Here is a 20,065-nt window from a genome sequence, read left to right on the forward strand (position 1 = left end):
AGTACTCAGAAATTTGACTTGTGGCAATATTCATAATTATTTATATTTATGAAAAGTGCCTTTCATAAGAAAGCTTTAGTGTCATTTTCAGTATCATCTGGAACAAATACTGTCCACATTGGATTGTCTCATTAAAGCATAAAGCAGCTGTTGACCACAAGACTGTTTGCATGCACAGGAAATTAAATACTGTAACAACATTTAATTACATAAGTGCCATGCAACTTAAAGTACAATAATTAATTTGCAAGATACTAAAATATGTTAATAGAAAATGTTAATGCATCACAATTTATTGAGGTTTCATCAACTTTAAATTCTAATCATATTACGTACCTACTTTCTGTCACTTTGGTGAAGGTCACAGCTATTGGCAATTGTTGAAACATGCACAGTGCTTCCTTTAATTATTTATTTTTTTGGTTACAAGGCTAAGTTAGAATAATAATCTGAGTCATCTATTCATCTGTAGAAAAAGAATCCTATTTGCAAAATCCTACAATAGTCAGAGCAACATTCATCATTTTCTGGTCTTTGCTTGCCGGAGGGAGGTGCCTTTGCCTTTGAAGGACTCAAATTCTTCCTGCTCCTCTGGTTTGTTTTCTGTTCCGTTAGTCTTGGGTACCCGCCTCCAGAACTTGATGTAACCCACTTCATAATCATAATCTGGAATGCCCTTCTGTCTTGGCAGTCTCTTGAGAAGCTCCTCTTGAGGCAGTTCCAGATTCTTTTTCTTCCCATCCAATCTGTTTCCTGAGCCCTGGAAGGAGTAGAAGCCAACATTTTCAGGAATCATGTCTTCCTTTTCATCCTCCGCATGTTGGGATGAGGTGTCCATCTTCTCAGGCTCTTGATACCCCACTGCTGGGGCAAACTCTACATTCATGTCACACTCAATGATGCTGACTGCATTCCCCGGCTTCACCTCCAACACTCTCATCTCATAGATACGATCATTGTAATTCAATGCAATGACGTCATCCTGTGTCAGGCAGGCAAAGTTCCGCAAGGCATTTTCCAGTACTGCCTTAGGGTTTGTGATGTCAAGGAACTCAACACTCTGGGGCTCAAATTTTGAGAAGGTGGCAACAGGAAGTGACCGAGATTCAATGTGAACAAGTTCCCCTTCATCCAATAGCAAGTTCCTCATCATCTGAAAAATGCTTTAATCAGTAGTGTACCCTACTTTCAAAGAAATAACTTAAAGAATAGAAGGAAGTTTTGTAATGATCAAATTTCCTGCATCTATCTGTTGACTTTATGAAACTACAAACAGTATTTACAAGACAAATTGGCAACAGATAACTATTTTGGGCATTGAAGTATAATTAATCTATCATTAAGAATTGTTTATCACCACCATCACTCTATTAATAGCAGGTGCACATGATTATGACCTAGAACTAGCCCAACAGAAACAACATTATAGATACATGTAAAGAACATCCCTATATCCTCCACACAAGATTGCCAAACCATCACAGCAACACTGAGATCACAAGCACAGCACTGGAAACCCAACATCAAAAGGCCGACCACAATGCAAAGGAAAAGCAAACCATGATTTTTTTTCTATCTCCTCCAATGAACTCCCTCAGGGCAATGGGTGTAAGGAGGTTGAACGGTGCAGCAGCAAAGCATCTCACAAGATTGTTATCCTCAGACAGCATTTCAATTTTTTTGAAATGCTGTCTGAGCATAGCAATCTCAGACAATAAAAATTCAAGTTGTGATCACACTAGTGACCAGATTCTCAAAAGCTGATTGGGACAAGACATCTGTGTAACAAAGTGGAAACCAACAATTTATACACCAGCTTTTATATCACACCAAGGTTACCAGCATCCAGGATTACCAATATACTCAATCATATATTGTTCATTGAAAAAGATAAAAAGAGAAAGGCATCATTAACCTTCAAAGGGTGGCTCATGCATCTTTCCAGCTGCAAGACTAAGGGCAGGTGACAGGCTCTTTTTCAGCTTGTCTTTTCCCAACTTCATTTTGAAGTCTGCACAATCATTTTTGGTCACTGTGGCTTGTAGGTGTTTATACAACTACTACACTCTCACTCAGCATCTCCACCAGTATTGTAGTAGTGGGAAGTTATTTTTTTCCTTTTTTTGTGTCTAATTTCAAGCTATACTTTCCATGGCCAGTGCTTTTAATCCCTCACAAACTCGCTCTAACATGAGCCAATGGAAGGAAGGCCACACAAGCAACAAATTTGATGAATGACATGAAAATATAGTAGAGCACAGGTCACCCATGAGGAGCACAGGAAGGAATAGGTGTTTTTCACATAAGTACTGGCCAGTGTTCTAAATGTAAGTTTGCCACAGAATGTTATTTAATTTCATCACATCACAGAAATGCCACATGATCCAAACACTTCAGGATTATTAAAAATCAAAGAAGAATGGGTAAAGAAGCCACTTTTTAGTTCAAAGCAATTAACTTGGTCAGAGCTGTGAAATTCATAATGGAAACAGAGCAACCTCCATAAAAAAGGCCAAAATAATGCCATAAGACAAGAAGCAATTTACAGCCACATCCCTCGCCTCAAGAAGTAAAGGAATTTTCATCAATCTGTCTCTTTTGCATCAACATAATTTTTCCATAATGGGTAACACAAATTCTGTTAACCACCATCCACAATTCTGTAAACAACACACTACAGGTAAGGAGAACCAATGCTGCTACAACACCAACACGGCCAAGAGCCTTCCTGAGGTACTCACCCAGTAAGGAATGTACACCTTCCCTTCATCAGCCACAAATTCTAACACACCACAGTGAGTGTGTCTGTTGGCACGCTGGTTGGTCAATTTGAAGAGCATGGGATACACAATGTTGAGCCTCGTCAGGAGATCCAGTGCTGACGGTGGCATGATAACTGCAAATGTGAAAAAATCATAAACAAACATTTCTCTGCATTTAAGATATTTGCAATATGTGTAGTGTGTCTATAGGAAGCTTTAGAATGCCAAATATCTATGCATTACCCATTTCTTTTTAACTGTTAACTCTTTTGATTAATTAGATATCTAAGTAATCTTAAACACGCACACACACACACATTATAAAGTCAATAAAAAAACTAAGTATGAGGCAATTTTGACATACTGTAGATGTTCACTTCTAGAACTGATTCTCAATCAGGGCTAAATTTGTCCCTTGGGAATAAAAACAATTACATGGCTGGTAGCAGATAATTGATGTACCTGATCATTGAAAGGGAAGAGAGAGAGAGAGAGAGAGAGAGAGAGAGAGAGAGAGATACACAGTGAAATTTGCAAAGCTGGTTATGAGACTAAACTTTTCAAATACAAGGAAACTGGACTTCAATGTAACCTTAATCTTCTCAAAAGTTAATGGACTGAAAATCAATATAACTACAATGTTCTACAAAATAAATCAAAGCGTTATAACCGTACTTTTGCCACCGTGCTCCACAGTCTGCTTGTCTCCCGGGAACATGGACACTGAGTAGCAGCGGTAGTGAGTGTTGAAGGGTCGAGGCTGCAGCGCCTCCCCAAACATGTTGAAGCTGAACTATGGAAGGAAAGAAGACAAATGTTAGCTAGAACAGGGTGTTCACACATACATGACTAACACAATGGCATAAGAACATAAGAAAGTTAGGGAAGCTGCAAGAGGCTGTCAGGCCTACACATTGCAGTCCCTGTATGAGCAAAGCTACTTCATTCCATCTATCATCCCCCATCTATAAATTCATCTAATCTTTTATAGCTTCCGTACGCATTCTTTCACATCTAGTCTTTATACCAGTTATTTGCAAACCATGCACCATAACACACTTGTCGGCCATGACTGTCACCAAAGCATGTGGCCTAATTTTCATAGACAAGTATGTGTTCTTAAATTTATACCCTTTAGTAGGCCTGCACTACACTGACCATAGTCTTGATAGATGGGCAAAGTCAAAGGTGTAACTCTAGTGCACCACAAAGCAACTAAGTTTAAGAATCATAGCTCTACAGAGTCTCATACACTGAAGTAAAGTTAATGAATTCTGCCACTCTTAATACATGTAAAACATGCATTTACAAAATCCAAACAAGTTAAGTGTGAGATTTTACTATTTCTTAAGTTCTCCACAGTACAGCATGGATGGTATGTAAATATCAATCACAGGAGTGGCAGCTAATAGGTCATGAAAGGTGCTCACCATGTTCACTGCTTCCTTCTGTGGCTGGGAGTCAAATATAAGTCTGAGGTCTTGTCCTCTGATAATTTTTCTAAAGGAATGTTTGGGTTCTGCAAAAAAAAAAAAAAAAGAAAAGAAAAAAAAAAAAAAAAGAATTAAAGACACATTGTAAAATCTGGCATTCCATAATGAGTCAGTACCCTAACATTATTGTGCGATGTGAAATTGCAGGACTGAGTATGAAAGACGATTAGTATAATACACTATAATAGGAACACATACCTCTTACAGGCTTTATTTCATGTCTGCACACTCAGATGCCAATTTAATGGATTAAAAGGGAAAAGGGTGTTCCATCGCTTGAAAATACTTATGTATAATAGATCCTGACATACAAAAAAAATTTTTTTGTAACCTAACCAAGTACTGTACATAAGTAATATAGTAAGTTAAACAACTGAAACAATGGTTAGATTCCCACATTTACATTTTTTTTTTATTATTATTTGTTTTTTGTTTGAGGGGCAAATTGGCACAAAACCAACACCAGAATCAAAGCAGCAACAGACACTGTGTGTGTATATATATATATATATATATATATATATATATATATATATATATATATATATATATATATATATATATATATATATATATTCCTCAAGAGACAAGCGCAGACTGAGGTGTGGCTGACGAGACCAGTGTTAACATGGAGATTGCACCATGTTAACACATATTACATCAGCCTCTATACCTGCCTCCCTTCAAGCTCAGAACAATTTATTTTTCTTTAATGATTGTATGATATACGTAGTAGTAAACATAATATAATTTTCTAATTTATTTTACTACGATTTTACACACTTATTGTTATTTTAGGGTTTTGACATTTCTAAAGCCAGTGTCACATCAGGCAAATCAGCCCAGCATCAGACAGAATGACCATTGCTGGATATCTGTCCATTGAGGTTTTATGTTCCATTAAATTGAAGGCACAGCGTACTTCATAGTTAGCCACCTGGTTACTCACCTGGTTAGCCACCCTTAGCTCCCAAACCAGAAAAATACAACGAAGAGTAAGAAAAAGGTAGCTAGGAAAATAGGGACGCCAGTCAACTTTAAATGTAGATTACTGGATGATTGTAACAAACTGTGAGTGGACTGGAATGTGTACCCATTGAAACTGTTCAGAAATGCAGGATATATTATTGTGCAGCAAACAGCAGCACATGTGTATATGCATATTACTTCACAAAGTCATACAGAATGTCGACTAAATGACTGTGAAGGGCTGATTTGAAGGATGGCAGCAAGTTCAGAGCAACAACATGGTCAGGCAAAGAATTCCATAAACGGACACACCGGAATGAGAAAAATCGAGATCTAAGATCCACTGAACTGTACTGGTGAGCTATTTTAAAACGGTGTCCACGAGTATGTGTGTGTGGTGTTGTGATGAATAAATCCTAGGGAGAGATAGAACACTCAGAATGGAAGATCTTCCAGTACTTTATTATGTCACCACCAGTAAGGCGTCCACGTGCAGAGTAGAGGTCAAGAGCTAACAAACGCTCTTTGTAGGACAGTCCAGTCATTCCATCTATGTGTCGAGTCCACGACATCTGAACACTTTCTAGCATCTTTAGGTCTCCAAGATAACATGTGTTCCATAGGCATGAACAGTATTCTAGTAGTGGTCTTACATGTGTAATAAACAGCTTTAGCATGAAATTCTGTGATCTACAAATAGTTGCTTTTAGTAAATTTGGTGCCAGACCTGCAGCCTTGTTAACTGTGGTTTTTATGTGCATGTGGAAGTGTAAAGAAGTTTCAACCAGTACACCAAGATCCTTGTGGGCATTAACCTTTTGTATATCTGTACTATTGAGTGAGTAGGTGTTACATGGGCCTATGTCTTGCTCTGGAAAAGTGCCTTCCCACAGTAGTTTTCATTTGTTTTTCCATAGCCCTGAGAGTCTCTTCATCTCACCAGTAAGGCATAATGGCATGATCTTTGAGGTGTTTTGTTTGGTTTGTTAGGTTTAGAATTTTTAATGTAAGAGGCGAAATCTGAACAAGGGGAACAAAAACAATTACACAATAAGCCCCACATAGATGCCAGTCCGCTAAGTTCTCCTCACCAAGGGTAAATTGAGAACCTGTAAGTGTGAGGCGGTAAGCTACTGAGTGTCCTGTGCTCCAGGTTGCCCGTCAGGCGTGTGGCTCACCACTGAGACCGGGAGTGTATGCATTCCACTCGTACTGCCTTGACCCAGACTCCATTGGACTATTGATGCCGCCACTCAAAACTTGAAAAGCTGATTTTAACCCTTTCAATACAAAAATACATTTCTACCTTAAGATATGTGTACAATTAGACCATTTTATTGACATTAGGAAGGGTCTATGAAGTAGGAAGATTAATGGCAACAGTCTTCACTATTTTAACACCCCACATGAGTTTCTGAAGCTGTATAAAATCACCAGATAGTAAGCAGAATGAATATGGAAACGCGTCATGATACTCAAGGGCTTAAAAATAACGTGGGTCCGTGAAAATCACACATAACTCACCAAAATAGCTGCATCATTCAGGCTATCTCGCTACAATGACGTCTATTTGCACCCTTGTATGGACTTTTAATTGAGATCCATAACTTTCCTTGAACACTGCACTACGATCGGTGGCATACTGTATTCATTTCATGAGGCCAAAATAAATAATACAATGAAATGTTGACCCACTCACCTTTGTTTACGTCCAAGGTGGAGTGCCAGCTGTCGCCAGTCACTCAGCTGCGAGGTGCGTCCAGTGGCTCCCTAAAAACAGACCATCTTTCTTGATCTTGGCGACGATGGTGAAGGAGGCACGATTTTCATCCTCCACTGTAATAAGAATAGTGTGTGATAGTGAAACATAATTACTACAGTGGGGAAAGTCTTGTGGGTACCGGAGAAGGGCAAGAAGGAGGAAAATGAAACACACACACACACCAAAATCACACCCATGACACCCCACACACACCCAAACCACTTAAAACACTCAGTAATATCCTCAAATAAACTCAAAACACCATGCAACATCTCAAAATGCCCCCAAACACACAAAACTCACTAGTAGCACCTAATATACAATAAAACCATCCCTACACATATACAAATACATTCAAAAGATCCTTCGCACACACCCGAACCACTTAAAACACTCCAAATTATTCCAAAGCACCATATGATCTCTAAAAATGTCCCTAAACACATTCAAAACACACCCAAATACTCAAACATCTCCACACCTCACTGAAGATACGTAAAATGTATTTCAAACATATAACACACTGAAAATACACAAAATGCACCCAAAGCATACTTATAATATCCAAAACACCCTGCAACATTACCAAACACACTTAAAGCATTCCAAAATATAATATACCCAAGAAAAAAATGGAATAGAGAGAACGCCAAGATTACAAGGAAGACTTAGCTAAATGTTGCGGTTTGGGTGCTCCTCTTCCAATTTCTTTTTTCGTCCTATTCTTTTGTTTTCCTTTTCTTCCACCATTATTGATGCCATTTAAATGCCTGAGCTTAGAAGCACAGAAACACACCAAAACACTAGATATCAGACAAAATATTGAGGAAGAGGAGGGAAATTTAAGTATTGTGACTTGGCTACTCCCCCCTCTTACTTTTCCCTTTCTCTTTCCTTGCTCCTCATCCTCTTTTATTTCTTATTTCGTCTTCCTTTCGCTGCTACCATCTACGCACCTGGACTTAGAAGCAAACGAAATCATGTATAAATCACTATAAGTAAAATATTAACGAACAGGGGGGGGCTGAAAGAGGCTGACGTCATCAGGGTGAGCGGGAACAGCGGTGACTCGTCTAAATTACGTAAATGATAAAAAAAAAAATAAATAAAGACCTATAGAAAAAATGTAGCCACCGCCGAATGTTTGATATTTTATGACTTCATAAATACTTAAACTAATATCCACAACATAAAAACATCTCCTGCCTAACTAATTTTAAAGAAATGAGTAAATTGAGTATGCTAAAAGTATAAAAAAAAAAAACATTTTCAATCTTAAACTACTAAAACGTCCACCCCTTTCGACTTGAGACTTCTTTAAAAAAAATATATATATATATTAGACAGTATAAACTCTTTCCTCAGGCATTCGACACTTATCTAGAACCAGAAGTGAACGAAAGAAAACACATCTATGTAAAACAAAAGCATTAAAATCTAAATACATTAAAAACTCATGTACCTAAAGTCTAGCTATTTTTCACTTAGCTAGTATTTTAATACATTTTACAGAGTCTGAGCTATCTTTCAAGGTATTCTAGAACGAGCTAGATTGCAAACCAGAAACGTAAACAAATAGAATGAAAAAATAAAATAGAATCTGCGTTTAATAGGACTAAGTACCACTTCAAGGTCTACATATTGCATTTAATAGGTTGATTTCACACTTGAAAGATCAGAAAGCTACCAGAAAGGCTCAGTTATAGCTTGAAATAATTAAAAAAAAAATCCGTAAATGGGAAGATGAAAAAGCTCTTACTTATAGGCCATAGAACACCAATTACGCACAACATATATAAGGAACAAAAGCGCGGAACACAGGTCAAAGGCAGCAAAATGTTTGTAGAAACTATAAAAAAACATACCATGGAAGTGTAATATTATTGTAAAGAAATATTATACGAAAAAGTATTGGCAGACTGCCCGGGAGAGGGGTCGGTCAGTGGAACAGCTGATAAGGTCAATCAGTAGAACAGCTGGCGCCACGTTGCCTTTATTCTCTATCTCACCTCTCTCTCAGTCTTGTCTTTCCACTTAGTGCTGCTATAAAATTGCCGGGAAGATGGTAACACTTCACTTGTGTGACTGTGTATGTATGTAAGTGTGTGTGTGTGTGTGTGTGTGTGTGTGTGTGTGTGTGTGTGTGTGTGTATTTATAGGTATGTTTTGGATGTATCTGGGGATGTTTGAGTGTGTTTACGAGTATTTTGGGTATCTAAGAGTGTGTTTTTAGTACATATGGTCGTGTTTTCTTACCAAGATATCTTACCAAGATGAAGGTCTTGATCCCTCATCAGTCACTTCTACATCTTCCAACCAAAATTACTAGTGTACCGCTGGAGGACTGCGGGACGGTTGGCTACGTTTAGATGCAAAACATAACTCACATAAAGACTTAGCTAACAATACTCATAAAGACGATGACCCAGGAATTGTTCAGGCAAATGTTTGAAGGACTGGAGAGATAGAGCTGACACAACTATTTCAGGTAGAGAATTCCAGATATTGATGACCCGTAATAAGAAGAAACGACTTCTAACGTCAGTGGAATGATGAGGCACTAAGATCTTCAAAACTGAGGCGCCGTGTTCTACTCAAAGTGGCTCTAGAAAATAGACCATTTAGTTGAGGACTCAAACGACTCAAAATCTTCCACACTTAAATCAAATCAGCTCTCAGCAATCTACCCTTAATGGAAAACAATTTCAGTCTAGATAATCTTTCTGAGTATGGTAGGTCACCAAAACCTTCAACCTTTTTAGTCCACCTCCTCTGAACAGATTCCAGCATGCGTACATCACCTAGGAAGCCAATATTCCAAAAAGCACTACCAAAGTCAATAATTGGCCGAACATGTGTGATAAAAATCTGACACATGAAAGAAGGTGATCTGCATAAGGTGCCTCTAAGAATGTTGCTGGCACCACCATTAGCTTTACAGCAAACCTCACGGATGTGAAGGTGGAATTTCAGTGTTGAGTCGACCAGAATGCCAAGATCTCGAACAGAATCTTTGAGAATCTTTTTCTTTTTTTTAATGTGTCTGGGTGCGTGGCACGACTGAACACTCCACTACCACCAACACTGCCACCACAATCACTACTGCCATCCCGTTACAGGTTGACCCGTAGCAGTAGGATGTCTGTGATGGCAGTACGTATCTATAGTGTAAATGCTTATGATAACTGTCTATTATTACCTCTATTATTAATGAGATATTATACTTATACAAATTTCACATATCGATTTATTAGTTATTGCGAGATATTTCTTTTCGTTATCGCTGTGGTTATTAATTTTGTCATAGCAGTAAATATCAAGTAATTTTGAGGGAGTGTTTGCAGTTCCGGCGGAAAAAGAAAAACCAGGTATTTGAAAGATAAACTATGATAATTATCTCATTCTCTGTTTGTATCGCCTTTATTCTTGATATATGTTTGTTTTAGGCAATATACCAGGGTGAATTCATAATAAGCAAAGGAATATATACGTTTTCTCATTCATATCTATCTTTCTATCTATCTACAAATTTGTTTCCTTATCTTTCTGTCTACCTGTCAATCTATCTATCTGTCTATTTTACCTATCTATCAACCTATCTAATTACCTGCTTATCTATCTATTTATCTACCTGTCTTTAAGCAACTATGCAAATATTAACAAATTGGCATGGATGGGTAATAGTATATATATATATATATATATATATATATATATATATATATATATATATATATATATATATATATATATATATATATATATATATATATATATATATAATTTCCAAATGTTTGTACAGCAGATACCTCTATACACGAGGAAGATATTAATCATGACAGTGATACTTCTACCACTACACATCCTTCAACCATTAAGGAATATTTGGAGTCATTCCATCCTTGTAATGACTCTCCAGATAGCTGTAAATGTTTTGTTCAACATAAGGTTAAGGAATATGCTATATCATACATCAATGGATATATGTGCCACAAAATATTGAAATTTCATGATTGTAATGAATATAAGTCTGAGATAATGCATGACTCACCAAATGACAGTGCATCATCACTATTTTTGAATTCCAAAGGAGGAAGACAGGCTTCATTTTTGTGCACACCAAAAAGGGCATTTATAAACCTAATTAGTTGTTGGGAGTCAGTTTTTAAACAATATTAGTGATCTCATCTGTAGAGATGGACTGAAGAATGAAATAATAGAATTAATCAAGTCAAACAGACGTTCAACAGACATGTTTGTGATGGAGTTGAAGATGAGGCAATTGATATATTTGTAAGGATGAGAATATATTACCATACAAAGTTTACAAACAGGAATATTACAATGAAACGTGTTTGTCCCTTTGATTCTGACACCAGTGCATTAAAAAAACAGGAAATTACAAAAGGTTATGCACGTATGAATATTATATTATGTAATATATGTTGCTGCAAGGAGGAAAACATTGAATTCTTGATACTTTTTGTACTGTATGTAAGAGATGTAAGTGATCTATTATTCACCTGATATGCAATACATCTAACACTTTTTTTTTACTTTCAGACATATCTTCACTAATTAGGAGTATACAGGTAATAATGGTATGTATTCCAGCACTTGTGTTTGCATCTATATGTATTTCATATTTTGTTTTTTTCCTTGTGCATTGTATTACCTTTTGCTTTTCTTATCTGACTGCATTCTGTTGTGCTTCATTGACTAAATGCAGGTTATTTCAAAGTATTAGCATTAATAGTTTCAGTTATAGAATCACAAGCATTGGTCTTGCAGCTGATTTATAGTGATGGTGAGATAGATAGATGGATGGCTGGCTAGGTGTTTCTTCATATTGATTGTCTTTTATTGTGCATTTACTATATATTTGGTTGTTAGGGATGTTTACTCTTTCCTTTTGCTTAATGTGCTTAATATGTACCTGTGCATGTGCTTGCTCTTGTCTGTATTATGTGCTTAATCTGTGGCTATGTATTTGCTATGTGCTTAATCTGTGGCTATGTATTTGTTATGTGCTTAATCTGTGGCTATGTATTTGCTATGTGCTTAATCTGTGGCTATGTATTTGCTATGTGCTTAATCTGTGGCTATGCATGTGCTTACTCTTGTGTTTGTTATGTGCATAATCTGTGGCTATGTATATGTGTTCGCTATTGCGTGTGTTATTTGCTTACTCTAAGACTATGTATGTCCCTGCTCTTGTTTGTGTATTGTGTGCCTTTGTTTAATGAAAAGCTTACCATTGTTCTTCTATCTTTTCAATATCTTTTTCTTATGTTTGTACATTTTGTGTGCAGTTTGTACAATATCTTGTTCTTATGCATGAACTTTTTTTGTTTTTGTTTATTTGTCCAGTGTGTAAATTTATGTAAGATATATATTGGTGCATTGATTTCAATACAATATATTTGCATTGCATGTATGTACTGTACAGTCGCAATAGGAATTGTTGTCACAATGTTAAGGGACTTTTCTTTAAGCAGGAATGTTTGATATCTATAATTTCCTTCAAGTGTGTTTATTGTTCAGTAAAGTGAACAACATTAAACTCAGTATATCAGCCTAATTATGTGGAGTTAATGTATGATCTTGCATAAATATAATACCTGATTGCTCTTTATGACAACATATTTGTACACATGAAACCTTATGCAAGCCAACAACATTTAATGTGACTGTACTTGCATGATCTTGTGCTTTGTCATAAAATTTGTAGTGTATTCTTGTAGTGTATCTATCTACTGAATATTTGTTTTTATATACATGCCAAGCGTGTATGTAGTTCACCAACATTACCCATCAAATAAACTAATAACTGGTTTATCAAGGTTGTATTTATATTCCTTTCCTATTTCATTAAGAGTTTATAAATACATCAATCAAGTGCAGTTTCCCAATACATAAAATAGAGGAAATAAATAGATTAGTCTTCTTCAGTAGGTTGCCTAATTACGTAATTTGAGAATTTTCTTCTGTTGCCCCTGAGATCTAACTGGGAGAAAATGGGTTGTGAATGATGAAGACACCCCTGAAATTTTGTTTGGTAATGGGAATGCAGTTGTAGGCCGTTTCAAAGGTACCAGTTTGTATTTTTTGTTCTGGTTGTCCATTGGTCGAGAGACAGCCTTCCTATCATGTTTATATAGTCATTTGTTGTGGCAGCGCACACTGGCCTGCAATGCAGAATATCTGGTGCTGTGTGCCATGCTGAATGTGAGACGGTCAGTGAATTGGTTGACACGTTTTTTTTTCTAGCTAAGTTTTTTGATAGCATTTTTTCTTTATAAGGATCATTATTGACTTGTTGAATACAGAGTCGAATAAATCATCACTACATTAAGAAGTCAGCTAGGTAATGCTGAAGGTGGAGTCTCAAGAAAATAATCTGTTGACTCGTGATGTGTTAGTTCTGTGATAACATGTGTGACAGCTCGTAAAAATGCCATAATCATTCTGGACAGTATCTGCAAATGCAATATTACGAATCCAGAGACAGACAATTCCCCGGGCTTACAAGGTATTACGTTTGGCTGACATTAGTACCAGTGCACTGAGTAGCTGTATATTGTTCTTGATCAGACAGGCTATTTGCTTGATCTGGTTGAATAGCACAAAAATGTGAAGGAATTTCTTTAGGGTCTATGAAAATCAGTATCATTAGGCACAGGTGTTTTATTGTTCTAATATAAGGATACATTTAAATGTTCGAGTATAGTAATCGGTAAATGAGTGGGTATACATGTTTGTATTTATGGCACCTTGCGAACTAAATACTCGAGTCGTAGCTACTAATAATTCTGAAAACATGAGCACCAAGGCACAGGTTTGCACGAATTGTCTAGTGAAAGCAGAGAGAAAGAGAGAGAGAGAGAGAGAGAGAGAGAGAGAGAGAGAGAGAGAGAGAGAGAGAGAGAGAGAGAGAGAGAGAGAGAGAGAGAAAGGATAAATCACTTAGACAACAGGAGTCTGGTAAAGACCTGTAATTTTGTTGCCATTACCATTACCGTTTCCGTTGAGACCATTCCTGTTGGGGTATGAATATCCATTGCCATTAACATTGCCTCCATTTCCGTTAATTCCATTTCCATTGGCTCTAGCGCCATTTCCATTGGCTCCATTTGTGACACCATTTACAGCCCCGTTTCCATTAACAGTGGCACCATTGCCGTTGCCATTAGTGTACCCGTTGCCATTTCCAGTAACAGGGGCACCATTTCCGTTGCCATTAGTGTACCCGTTGCCATTTCCAGTAACAGGGGCACCATTGCCGTTGCCATTAGTGTACCCGTTGCCATTTCCAGTAACAGGGGCACCATTTCCGTTGCCATTAGTGTACCCGTTGCCATTTCCAGTAACAGGGGCACCATTTCCGTTGCCATTAGTGTACCCGTTGCCATTTCCAGTAACAGGGACACCATTTCCGTTGCCATTAGTGTACCCGTTGCCATTTCCAGTAACAGGGGCACCATTTCCGTTGCCATTAGTGTACCCGTTGCCATTTCCAGTAACAGGGGCACCATTTCCGTTGCCATTAGTGTATCCATTGCCATTGACATTTCCATTGGCAACGGCACCATTTCCATTGCCATTGATGCCGTTTCCGTTGCTATAAGAATAACCATTGCCATTGCCATTGCCATTGCCACTGATGCCAATTCCATTACCATTGACGCCATTTCCATTGCCGCTGATGCCGTTACTATAACCATTGCCATTGGTCAGACCATTACCATTAGCGCGTCCAATACCATTACCATTCCCGTTGCCGTTGATAAGGCCGTCACCGTTGACAGCACCATTGGTGACTCCGATGTTGGCGTTGAGGTCGTAGAAGTCCGGGGCTGTGGAGCAGTCGAAGTTGTACCACCAGTCACACACGAAGTACTGCTGGTTGAACACGGTGCCGTTGGGACACAGGAAGGAGTCCAGTCTCCCTTCGTCTTGGCAAATGTGGAACACCTGTGCGTGGTGGAGGAGAGGGAGGAGGAGAGCGAGGTATTAGTAGAGTTTTAAAAATGTAGACTGAATAAGAGAGAGAGAGAGAGAGAGAGAGAGAGAGAGAGAGAGAGAGAGAGAGACAGACAGACAGACAGACAGACAGACAGACAGACAGACAGACAGACAGACAGACAGAGAGAGAGAGAGAGAGAGAGAGAGAGAGAGAGAGAGAGACAGACAGACAGACAGACAGACAGACAGACAGACAGACAGACAGACAGACAGACAGACAGACAGACAGACAGACAGACAGACAGACAGACAGACAGACAGAGAGAGAGAGAGAGAGAGAGAGAGAGAGAACTTAGTAAGAAGTGTATCAGTATTATTCTTAAATATGTGACAAAAGTAATTATTCCGCTGGGGAAAATTAATATAGGCAATGATGTGTTAAGAGAAGGGAAGACACGGCCAAGATAATGGGTAAAATATACTGTGGCTGCAGCAAAGGACAGGAAATTAAGGCAACATGTGTCATGAAAACAACCTTTTGGAGTGAAAGCAGAGAGAGAGAGAGAGAGAGAGAGAGAGAGAGAGAGAGACAGACAGACAGACAGAAGAGGAGAGGATAAGGGAGACTCACCTGACAGCCGGCCTCGGGGGCAGTGTCGGCGTAGTAGCCAGGGATGAGGTTGTCGCAGGTGAAGCCAGTGTCGGGCACCTCGGCCAGGATCGGGTAGTCCACGCCAGGCACTCCGCCGCCGCCGATCGCCTCGCTCAGGGCCTCGATGGGGTCACCGTTGAAGCCTTCCACCAGACCATTCCCGTTGGCGCGAGTTATGTCTCCGTTGATGAAGCCATTGCCGTTGGCTGCATTTCCATTACCGTTGCCGTTCGTAAAGCCATTGGTGTATCCATTCCCATTAACACCATTGCCATTGACACGAGCACCATTCCCATTGCCGTTAATACCATTACTGTTGCCGTTTGTGTAAGAGTAACCGTTGCCGTTTACGCCGTTGCCATTAATGCCATTGCTAGTAACACCGTTACCATTGGCGCCGTTACCGTTGACACCGTTGCCGTTGACGCCGTTGCCGTTGACGCCGTTGCCGTTGACGCCGTTGCCGTTGACGCCGTTGCCATTGGTGTAGGAATATCCGTTGCCATTGCCGCTAGCGCCGTTGCCGTTAAGACCGTTGCTGCTGACGCCATTACCATTAACACCATTGCTGCTGGCACCGTTACCATTAACTCCGTTGCCGTTGACGCCGTTGCCATTGGTGTAGGAGTATCCGTTGCCATTGCTGCTGGCACCGTTGCCATTAACACCATTGCTGCTGGCACCGTTGCCATTAACGCCATTGCTGCTGGCACCGTTGCCATTAACGCCATTGCCGTTACCGTAGGAATACCCATTGCCATTGCCGTTGACGGCGCCATTTCCGTTAGCAGTAAGGCCGTTTCCGTTGCCATTGGAATATCCATTGCTAGTAACACCATTCCCATTGCCATTTACTCCATTGCCATTGCCACCGTTCCCATAAGAATATCCATTGCCATTACCATTTACGCCATTGCCATTGCTTGTTACTCCATTGCCATTGCCGTTAAGACCATTACCGTTAGCGTTGCCATTGAGACCATTGCCATTGCTATAAGAATATCCGTTGCCGTTGCCGTTCACGCCATTAACATTGCCATTTACGGTGGCGCCATTACCATTAGCTCCGTTGCCATTGGTGTATCCATTGCCATTCAGACTGCCACCGTTTGCGCCATTCACGCCATTACCATTACCATTTGTGGCGAAACCATTTCCTCCATTCCCATTGCCATTGGTGGTTCGAATGGGAGCTCCGTTGCTATTCCCGTTGAATCCGTTAACAGGAGGAAGGTAAGTCTGCGGATCAGCCACACATAGGCCTAAAACACCTGTTGGGAAGAGAGATGGATCCTGCAGTCCTTGAAGCTGATTGATATGGAAAAGAGAACTGAGAATATTATGTTCTTTTATAAACATACTGGAAGACATGTGCTAGTTATGAAAATGTCCAATTATTCTAAACAGTACAAAAACTAGATCAACTTTTATGAGCATTTGCTGAAGTGTGAATTTTAGTTTCAAGTTTGTACCAGCTCCACTGAACATTTAACAGATAAACGGAGGACGGAACTGAGGTACAGTGTCACACCAGACAGAGAACTACTAAAGAATAAAATATATCTTACCGACAAGCACAAGACACCGCGCTAACTTCATGCTTGCGTTTCGGAGAGGAAGAAAAGAGAGAGACACAAGGGAGAGACCTAAACAGAGAGGTAGCCAAGCAAGTCGAATATAGTGAACTCAAACTGAGGCGTCTGGCAAGCTGGAGAAGAGAGGAGGAGGAGGCTGGAGGAGTGCAGAAGCAGTTGTGTGGTTTGAAAGGCCATCATCGCGCCTTATATACCTGCTCCTCTTCCTTCCTTCCTTCCTCCCTTCCCTCCGCCCCCTCCGCTTCCACTTACCGCCCACCCTCCGCGTCTCTTTTCCCACCCACTCCATTCCTTCCCTCTCCTTTCCACTGCCTTGCCAAGGTCGGAGAGAGAGAGAGAGAGAGAGAGAGAGAGGTCTGACTTGAGACCAAACAATTTGGTTACTCAGAATTTATGTTCCTTACAGAAACTTGGTACACTTTGATGTATACCTACTGTCTCTCTCTCTCTCTCTCTCTCTCTCTCTCTCTCTCTCTCTCTCTCTCTCTCTCTCTCTCTCTCTCTCTCTCAATGTAACAATTATAATTACCTATTATAAGATTAATCTTATTGAGAGTGAACGAGAGAGAGAGAGAGAGAGAGAGAGAGAGAGAGAGAGAGAGAGAGAGAGAGAAGAGGGGGGCGAGAACAGTTGTACCAGAACAGTACAAATATATTACATGACCTTGGTGCTGGCGTCTTCTTCACCCCGTCACCTTCCTCCCTCTCCCTCTCCCTCTCCCTCTCTCCTCTCCATCACGACCGCAGCATAACTCGTGTCACGCGCCGGCGGTCCAATTGAACGCTCATCTGACCGCCAGTACCGAGGATGAAGCTGGCCGTGTGAGACCTCGCGGCAATATCTCCCTCCCTCTCATCAAATAACATGTCGTAATTTGCATGATCGTCTGTTTTTGGTTTATTTTTATTACCGCCTTTTTTCGTATTGTTTGAGTCCACGAGCTAAAGGCAAGTCGAGTCATATTAACCACCTTCATTTGACCGCATGTTTGTTCTGCATCTGATTTATTTATTTTTTTATTTCGTAAGTAAATTTGTATTCATCTTTCCAGTGTTCTTTATTGTTCATTGGCATTGTCATCGTGGATAGGAGTCATTTTTCCACTCTCTCTCTCTCTCTCTCTCTCTCTCTCTCTCTCTCTCTCTCTCTCTCTCTCTCTCTCTCTCTCTCTCGTTATCTGTATTTTTCATTAGCATAATTTAACTTTTGAACATCATTTTAACACTCGTATCCGCTGTAACTTGAAAACACACTATCATTATTATCTCACTATCATCATTATTTCATTATTATCATCATTGTCATTATCATCACCAACATTCTTTATCACAACCGTCCCTTCATCTCCCAGTGGACAGCCAAGCACCAGCCTCAAATGTCTAACTTACACCGACTCTAGTATACTAAGATCTCAGTGATCTCCCACGGCCCAGATAGACCACACTTTTTCCCACTTGCCAACGGGTAATGTACTGTGAGGAAACTCTAGGTAACACGAAAAGAAGATGCGCCCCTCGTCCACCCTTCTTGCTCCCATCTATTGCGTCAGTACCGTCAAAGTGAGAGAGAGAGAGAGAGAGAGAGAGAGAGAGAGAGAGAGAGGGGAAGGTTGTATTGTACCTACGTATTACTTTCAATCTTAAGATCCTCTATTTTCGTCGTTTTTTTTTTTTTTTTTATTTATACCGTTTGGGCTTTTCACGGGAATTTATGGGCTAAAGGGGATACTTTTTAGGGTACCTCCTATCTCAAAGCCCACCCGCTAGGAAACCGTTGCCCCGAGTGAGGAAGCCCAACTCGGACTGTGGACAGTATTCGAACCCGTGCGCTTGGAGACCCCTCGGACCCCAAAGCACGCATGGTTCCACTGTATTCTATGTAAGAGAGAAGGACTGGCCAAAAGTAACAAAAATATAAAGAAAAAGGCCCACTCAGTCGCCAGTTTCCTTATAGAGCCGATAGAATTAGTCAAAGGTTAGGGACAAATGTCTTCAAACCTCCCTCTTGAATGAAGTCAAGTCATAGGAAGTTGGAAATACAGACACAGGCAGGGAGTTTCAGAGTCAAAACAGAGCTATGAAAGATTGCGAGTACCAGTTAACTCTTGCGTTAGAGAGTTGGACAGAATAGGGGAGAGAGGAAGAAGAAAAGTTATCTCTATTTTTGTTTGTTTGTTTGTTGTTGTTGTTGTTGTTGTTTCTTCCGTTTTTTTTTTTTTTTTTTCCCTTCTGTGTGCAGCATGGGATCCGTACACAAGTGGTCGGCAGCAAGGGGCAGGTTATCAACAGTCCGATTCTTGAAATACTATTCTGTACCATAACCATTCATTCCTCATCCATTAAAAATATATATTCTTGAACTTTTAGTAGCTTGTTTAACCTCTAGCGAAATTCAAAAGAGAATGGGGAGAAATATTTGTTTGAGATATATACTATGTTGAGGGATTATTGTTCATCTTACATCATACTGGACACACTTTTACCTTGAGATTTGTGTACGATTATACCACTTTATTGGATGGGTGTATGGAGGTCAGAAGATTAATACCCACAGTCTTCAATATTCTAATCCCCCACACAAGTTTCTGAATAGTAAGCAGAATGATTATAGAATTGCGTCATGGCACTAAAGGGGTTAAGAAGAGCTCGAAGAGAAAGACATGCATACGCTATTAGGTGCTTGTTTAATGCTTGTTTAATTTTTAGCCAAATAGAAAAGAGGAAGGGAGGAAAGGAGGAAATATTTGTCTCGACCGTGAGGCAGACAAGGACGATTCAGTGTGTCTTTACTTGCAGTTGTGCATGAATATGTAAAGCAGGTGAATCTTGGCGTCGCTGATCATTATGCGGAAAATAAGATTCGGAAG

The 20,065-nt window shown here is 39.6% G+C and overlaps 2 protein-coding genes across 5 annotated transcripts; both read right to left on the minus strand.

Moving 5' to 3' along the window:
- Nucleotides 1-394: 394 nt before the first annotated feature.
- LOC123508214 (ubiquitin recognition factor in ER-associated degradation protein 1-like) lies at nt 395-7,071 on the minus strand. 4 transcript variants are annotated; one of them, XM_045261751.1, is made up of 5 exons: nt 6,924-7,071; nt 4,193-4,281; nt 3,438-3,555; nt 2,742-2,896; nt 395-1,153 (listed from the first exon to the last, which is right to left on the minus strand). In XM_045261751.1, the coding sequence occupies exons 2-5, from the start codon at nt 4,193-4,195 to the stop codon at nt 521-523; spliced, it is 909 nt and encodes a 302-aa protein (XP_045117686.1). In that variant the 5' UTR covers nt 4,196-4,281; nt 6,924-7,071; the 3' UTR covers nt 395-520. The 4 variants fall into 4 exon arrangements, with proteins under 4 accessions (XP_045117686.1, XP_045117687.1, XP_045117689.1 ...); XM_045261752.1 differs by lacking the exon at nt 6,924-7,071 and adding an exon at nt 6,749-6,910; XM_045261754.1 differs by lacking the exon at nt 6,924-7,071 and adding an exon at nt 6,316-6,364.
- Nucleotides 7,072-13,655: 6,584 nt separating this feature from the next.
- LOC123508439 (uncharacterized transmembrane protein DDB_G0289901-like) lies at nt 13,656-17,345 on the minus strand. Its single transcript, XM_045262179.1, has 3 exons — nt 17,172-17,345; nt 15,583-16,874; nt 13,656-14,960 (listed from the first exon to the last, which is right to left on the minus strand). The coding sequence occupies exons 1-3, from the start codon at nt 17,200-17,202 to the stop codon at nt 13,953-13,955; spliced, it is 2,331 nt and encodes a 776-aa protein (XP_045118114.1). The 5' UTR covers nt 17,203-17,345; the 3' UTR covers nt 13,656-13,952.
- Between the last annotated feature and the right edge of the window lie 2,720 nt (nt 17,346-20,065).

The sequence above is a fragment of the Portunus trituberculatus genome, chromosome 24 (assembly GCF_017591435.1).
Source record: "Portunus trituberculatus isolate SZX2019 chromosome 24, ASM1759143v1, whole genome shotgun sequence".
In the NCBI taxonomy this organism is placed as follows: Eukaryota; Metazoa; Arthropoda; class Malacostraca; order Decapoda; family Portunidae; genus Portunus; species Portunus trituberculatus.

What these genes read in the sequence shown, in the direction of transcription:
- LOC123508214 (XM_045261751.1), bottom strand. An exon ending in TGTGGAGCACGGTGGCAAAA is followed by an intron (nt 2,897 to 3,437) that starts GTACGGTTATAA and finishes TCACATTTGCAG; the next exon opens with TTATCATGCCACCGTCAGCA. An exon ending in AGGTGTACATTCCTTACTGG is followed by an intron (nt 1,154 to 2,741) that starts GTGAGTACCTCA and finishes AGCATTTTTCAG; the next exon opens with ATGATGAGGAACTTGCTATT.
- LOC123508439 (XM_045262179.1), bottom strand. Translation starts at nt 17,202, where the DNA reads ATGAAGTTAGCGCGGTGTCTTGTGCTTGTCG. An exon ending in GCGGTGTCTTGTGCTTGTCG is followed by an intron (nt 16,875 to 17,171) that starts GTAAGATATATT and finishes TCTTCCCAACAG; the next exon opens with GTGTTTTAGGCCTATGTGTG. An exon ending in CCCCCGAGGCCGGCTGTCAG is followed by an intron (nt 14,961 to 15,582) that starts GTGAGTCTCCCT and finishes CACCACGCACAG; the next exon opens with GTGTTCCACATTTGCCAAGA.